Here is a 5862-nt window from a genome sequence, read left to right as displayed (position 1 = left end):
ACAATCAGAGATTCAATGTACACTCATGCTCCTTCGTAACTCCTTTTAACTCCCTGCACTGTAGTTCAAATATCTTGCAACGCTTTCAACTATTGGTTAAAAAGATTCCGGTCTTATTAATATAAAATATCGCCTTCAATTTGAAAACGACCAAACGTAATTTTACCAATTCGTTTAACCCTTATCACGGTGGGTTAATATATGTTAAAACACAGTAAAACAAGTTTCTGTCTTTTCCAGTTTCAACACAAAATGTGTGCTGGAGGATGCGGGCATCGATCCCGCTACCTCTCGCATGCTAAGCGAGCGCTCTACCATTTGAGCTAATCCCCCGATGATGATCGGGTCGACTCAGGAGAGAATTTGAATGTTGTGGTAGAGAATACAAACGATCGGAGACTTACCGGACAAACTGCTGCCACACTAAAACAGGGAGGCTGACTAATTAGATATGTTTAATGTTAGAAACGTATTTATATTCAAAGATTGTAGAAGTACAGGGACGATGTTAAAATGAATACAATGCAAGATATTTTAAAATACCCGGAGAGTAAAGCTGTTTGTCTTGTAAATGATAGAGAAGTTTAATTTAAAATGTATTATTGAAAGACGTTTTTTTCATCACAGGCTGTAGATTCAGTTCAATGGAACTTTATTTATTTTGTATCCGGACTGTTAAATATATTTGTCTGAGGGCTACAGGCTCAAAGGAGTTCCCCAGCTGTTAGTGCTGTGCCGAGGTGGGAGGAGTCTGTGGCTGAACGTACTCCTCATCTTCACTAGCTCTGCATGGACGGGGGGAGGGGGGGGGGGGGGGGGGGGGGTTATCCAGGATACTGTGCAGGTTCCTCCTCATCCTCCCCTCAGCCACCTCCTCCAGATTGTCCAGTTTAACTCCAACTACAGAGCTAGCCTTCCTCACCAGCTTGTTCAGCCTGTCAGCATCCCTTTGGTTGGTGTCCCCCCCAGCACAAAGAAGAGCACACTGGCCCTCACAGACCGGTAGAGCGTCTGCAGCAGCCTCGTGCACACGCTGAAGGACCTGAGCCCCCTCAGGAGGAACAGCTTGCTCTGTCCCTTCCTGCAGAGAGCATCAGTGTTGTCTCTCCAGTCCAGTTTACTGTTCAGGTGCACTCCCAGGAACTTGTAGCTGTTCACCACCTCCACCTCCTCCCCCCTGATGGTGATGGGGGTTAGAGACCTCTTCGTGCTCCTCCTGAAGTCCACCTCCAGCTCCTTAGCCCTGCTGATGTTGAGCTGGAGGTGGTTGTTGTCACTCCAGCCTACGAAGTTCTCCACCAGGGCCCTGTACTCCTCCTCGTTGTCATCTGTGATGCAGCTGACGATGGAGGAGTCATCGGAGAACTTCTGTAGGTGGCATGAGCCGGAGTGGAAGCAGAGGTCAGAGGTGTAGAGGGTGAACAGGAAGAGTGACAGCGCAGTTCCTCTGGGGGCTCCAGTGTTGCTCACATCAGACCCGCTGCCCTGCAGTCTGACATACTGAGGTCTGCTGGTGAGGTAGTCAGTGATCCAGGCCACCAAGCTGTGATCCACCTGCATCAGGACAGCTTCTCAGAGGGCAGGTGTGGCTGGATGGTGTTGAAGGCGCTGGAGAAGTGGAACAACAGGGTTCTTAGTGAGCTGTGCGGCTTCTCCAGGTGTGAGTTGGCTCTGTGCAGCATGTAGAGAGGGCCTCCTCTACACCGATGTGGGCGTGGTAGGCAAACTGTAGAGGGTACAGGGAGTCACACACGAGGGGTTTGAGATGCTGCAGGATCAGTCTCTCAAAGATCTTCATGACAGGAGGGGTCAGAGCAACAGGCCTGTAGTCTCCTGGAGTGCTGGGGCGTGTTTTCTTGGGCACCGGGACAATGCAGGAAGTCTTCCAGATCTCAGGCCCTTTCATCAGCTCCAGAGAGAGACTGAAGAGGTGCTGAAAGCTCCTGCTGACTGTCCGGAGCACACCTTGAGCACCTGGGGTTGGTGTTGTATGGCCCCCTGGCCTTTCTCACATTGATCTTCGAGAGCTGATCCCTGACCTGTCCGGTGGTGATTATCGGAGGTGTGAAGCTGCTGGAAGTGTCACCCAAGAGTGCGGTTGGATGGGGAGAGGCTGCTGTCCCCTGTGGAGTGGTGTCGGGTATGTTTGGAGAAGAAGTAAAGGAGGTGGGAAATGGTGCCAGAGAACCCCTGCTGCCCTGTTGAGCTGGAGATGGGAAGATCAAACCTGTTGAAGAACAGGTTCAGCTCATTCCCACCTTCAGGGGTCCCTTCCATAGCCGTGTTTGACTGTTTGGAGCCTGTGATGTTCCTCACCCCTCCCCACACCTCTCTTGAGCTGTGGGCCTCCAGACGTCCCTCCAGTCTGGCTTTGTAGTTCTCCTTGGCTGCCTTTAGCTCTTTCTTCAGCTGCTTCCGTACAGCTTGAGCCCCCTCAGCGTCTCTTGCCATGAAAGCGTTTTTTTCTTGTTCAGCAGGTTGTAATGTCCCCGTTGATCAGGGTTTATTGTTTGGGAAGCATCAAACCTTTTTGGTGGGTACAATGCTCTCCTCACAGAAACTGATGTAGTCCGTGATGCTCTGTGAGAGTCCATTAATGTCCTCCCCATGAACTCTCTGAAACATGTCCCAGTCTGTTGTCCTGTAGCACTCCCTCAACTCCTCCTCGACCCCACCAGACCACTGCTGTACAGTCCGGATGGTGGTAGGCTGTCTCCTGACAAGGGGCTTGTATTTGGGAACAAGCCTGATCAGGTTGTGGTCTGAACTGCCAAGGGGGGGGAGGATGGTGGAGCTGTATGCCTCCTTAACATTGGCATACAGCAGGTCCAGTGTCTTACTGTTCCTAGTGCCACCGGTCACACACTGGGTGAAGTTTGAAAGACTTTTGGAGACTTTTACATAAATGCACTGGGGTGCCCGTCTGTACCCCCGCGTGGAGGAGTGGAGGACATCATTGGCCTGCGACGCTGCAGCACTTGGTGGGATGTAAACAACAACAGCGATGGCGTGTGAGAACTCCCGAGGTAAACAGTACGGCCTCAAACTCAGCGCCAACAGCTCAATGTCCGGAGTACTAATACTGTCCTTTACCGATCCGGTTCCTGGGTTACACCATCGTGTGTGAATAAAGACGGCCAGTCCTCCGCCTCTCTGCTTGTTTCTGTCTGCTCGAACCACAGTGAAGCCGTCCGGCTCCACCAGACAGTCTGGTGTTTCCCCGTTAAGCCATGTCTCCGTAAAGCACAGCAAACCAGACTCCCGGAACAGGTGCTGCGAGTTTGTCCGTCTTGTTTCCCAGCGACCTGAGGTTCCCCATGATTTCGGAGGGCAAATAAGGTTTAAATCTCCTCCTATTATTTGCCCTCTTTTGCCTCACGCGGGCTCCAGCGCGTGTCCCCCGTCTGTGTCTGCGTATAACAGCTGGTAAATCCCTCGGTGGCGCTGCAACTCGGCCCCGGAGGGAGAGGAGCGCCTCTCTTGAGTAAGAGATAGTCCTGCCGTCGATATCCATAGAAAATAAATAAAAAATATCATTAAAAATAAAAAGTAGCAGTAGTGCAGAAAAAATAGAGAAAAGAGAAGAAAAAGTGGAAACAAAGGAGAGCTGCTTAAACAGGCTGCCACTCACGGCCACTCCAGTCAACTCAGAAAATCTGACAAAGAAGTTGTAGGCAGGTTTTTGGTTGTCCGTCTTGGCTTCTTGGTTTTTCATCACCGTTCCTATGACCTTCTTGGGTCGTGGTTTCATCTCTCCTGTGAGTAAACACAGTCAGTTTTGAGTGAAATTGTTTGTGAATGTGTAGTTCTGTACCTTGTACGGAGCCTCTCTTGTCACAAAAACATTTTTTAAAGAGTCGTAATAATTAATAATTGTAAAGTGACTCATGTTGTGTGTGTGACATGATGTCCTGCAGCAGAAATAGAACAAAGCTGAGATCCGTCGGCATGTGTCGTCAAGCTGCAGAAATACCTGCTGCATTTAGACTGTGACACACATACACACACACACAGACACACACAGACACACACACACACACACACACACACACACACACACACACACACACACACACACACACACACACACACGGGAAAGCAGCTGGAACTTTCCGTCTGGGTGTGTGTGTATATAAGGGGTCGGGCAGCAGCCCTCGGACAGTCTGAAGCTCAGTCTCTCTGAAGCTACGGAACCTCCCCAGAAACAGGATGTTGTGTCCCAGTGCTTTCCCGCCGCAGGCCTCCCCCTCCAGGCTGTGTTTCCTGGATACTCATTGGCCAGTTCGCCGCCTGTGGCCCGACGTTCAGCCGCTCTTCTTCCACATGGAGCAGGAGATGCTGCGCCACCTGCAGGAGATGCGTCAGAACATGGAGTTCATGGAGCAACTGCACCAGAAGATCTTCCAGGAGATCGACCACACCTCGCCGTCTGCAGTTTTCAAGCCCATCGCCTTCCAGGAGCTGTGGCGGGACGACGTCTTCGCTCTGAGTTTGGACACGGCGGCGTTTTCCCCTCAGGAGTTGGAGGTGACGCAGGTCGGCCGGAAGCTGAGGGTCAGCGGTCGCTCGGAGAAGAAGCAGGAGGGCGAGAAGGGCTCGTACTCGTATCGCTGCCAGGAGTTCAGGCAGGAGGTGGATCTGCCAGGCGATGTTGAACCAGAGGCCGTCACATGCTCGCTGACAGGGGGGCGGCTGCAGATCCAGGTGCCACGGGAGAAAGCGGTGCATGATGGGAAGGAGAGGCTGGTTCCCATCAACGTTCTGCCCGCCATCACCTCTTCAGAGAGCGACCCGGCCGATAAAAACTGATCCGAGTGATGCATCCTGTCTGATAACATATCTTTGTAGTTCATGAATTACCTGCACTTTCCTTTATATTGAAAAGAAGTTTATAATAAAGTTGTTTTTCCAGTTTTGTTTATGTGACACGTTGTTTCTGTTGACAAACAATGTCAACAATACTGATGCTATATTATTTAGGTGACAAAATATTGACAATTATATTCCTGCTTTAATTTTAAAGTACAAAAAACCAACAGTGGTTTTAAAAGTTCAAAACTTTTGCACCCTGCTTATAAACTACATAAATATATTTCAGTGTGAGGTGACATGTTTCTATTAATATGAACTCTCCCTGTTCAATGAAACAACATGTTGACTTGTTGAGTTGGACTTTTTAATAAACATAGTTTTATTTAAGAGGTCCTATTATTCTCTCCTTTCTGTAGCTGGTAGTTCAATGGTCAGCAAAGACTAGACTCCCTGTGTTCCTCCAGAGGGAGTTCCTTCTCATCAAATCACCTGTTTTCTTAATTGCAACTTTTGAAATGTAACTTAACTTCTCATAAAATACAGATTTGTTCCAGGTGAGTTGTAATACATTTCCCCTGTTCACCTAAATATTGTGACCTTATATGTCATTTTGAACTTTAAATATGAAACTTACTTTGAATATTATTTCAAAAATTCTAATAAAGTGACTTTTATGTCCTATTATTAACAAATAAAGATCTTGTTGTACATTAAAGCATGGAGACATGCCACAGACACTAATATACAGTGGGGCAAAAAAGTATTTAGTCAGCCACCAATTGTGCAAGTTCTCCCATTTCAAAAGATGAGAGGCCTGTAATTTTATCATAGGTACACTCAACTATGAGAGACAGAATGGGGGAAACAATCCAGGAAATCACATTGTAGGATTTTAATGAATTCATTATAAATTCCTCGGTAAAATAAGTATTTGGTCACCTACAAACACGCAAGATGTCTGGCTCTCACAGACCTGTAACTTCTTCTTTAAGAGGCTCCTCTGTCCTCCACTCGTTACCTGTATTAATGGCACCTTTTTGAACTCGTTAT

General features: G+C 48.4%; 2 protein-coding genes and 1 non-coding gene across 3 annotated transcripts; 1 reads left to right on the top strand and 2 right to left on the bottom strand.

Annotated features, from left to right (window-relative positions):
• Window positions 1-260: 260 nt before the first annotated feature.
• On the bottom strand, window positions 261-333 carry trnaa-agc (transfer RNA alanine (anticodon AGC)). Its single transcript has one exon. It is a non-coding gene; the product is annotated as a tRNA-Ala (tRNA).
• A 509-nt stretch (window positions 334-842) lies between these two features.
• Window positions 843-3968, bottom strand: LOC134872481 (uncharacterized). Its single transcript, XM_063895804.1, has 2 exons — window positions 3632-3968; window positions 843-3497 (listed from the first exon to the last, which is right to left on the bottom strand). Exon 2 carries the CDS (start codon window positions 1558-1560, stop codon window positions 931-933), a length of 630 nt encoding a protein of 209 aa, XP_063751874.1. The 5' UTR covers window positions 1561-3497; window positions 3632-3968; the 3' UTR covers window positions 843-930.
• A 179-nt stretch (window positions 3969-4147) lies between these two features.
• Window positions 4148-4916, top strand: hspb9l (heat shock protein, alpha-crystallin-related, b9-like). The gene has a single exon (XM_063894429.1). It carries the CDS (start codon window positions 4210-4212, stop codon window positions 4807-4809), a length of 600 nt encoding a protein of 199 aa, XP_063750499.1. The 5' UTR covers window positions 4148-4209; the 3' UTR covers window positions 4810-4916.
• The last annotated feature ends 946 nt before the right edge of the window (window positions 4917-5862 follow it).

This window comes from Eleginops maclovinus, chromosome 11, assembly GCF_036324505.1.
Source record: "Eleginops maclovinus isolate JMC-PN-2008 ecotype Puerto Natales chromosome 11, JC_Emac_rtc_rv5, whole genome shotgun sequence".
In the NCBI taxonomy this organism is placed as follows: Eukaryota; Metazoa; Chordata; class Actinopteri; order Perciformes; family Eleginopidae; genus Eleginops; species Eleginops maclovinus.
The sequence above is the reverse complement of the archived record's forward strand: the minus strand, read 5'-3'. Positions and strand labels throughout refer to the sequence as shown.

Bases quoted from the DNA above. Each gene is read 5' to 3' on its own strand.
- LOC134872481 (XM_063895804.1), bottom strand. From the start codon at position 1,560: ATGCAGGTGGATCACAGCTTGGTGGCCTGGATCACTGACTACCTCACC.
- hspb9l (XM_063894429.1), top strand. From the start codon at position 4,210: ATGTTGTGTCCCAGTGCTTTCCCGCCGCAGGCCTCCCCCTCCAGGCTG.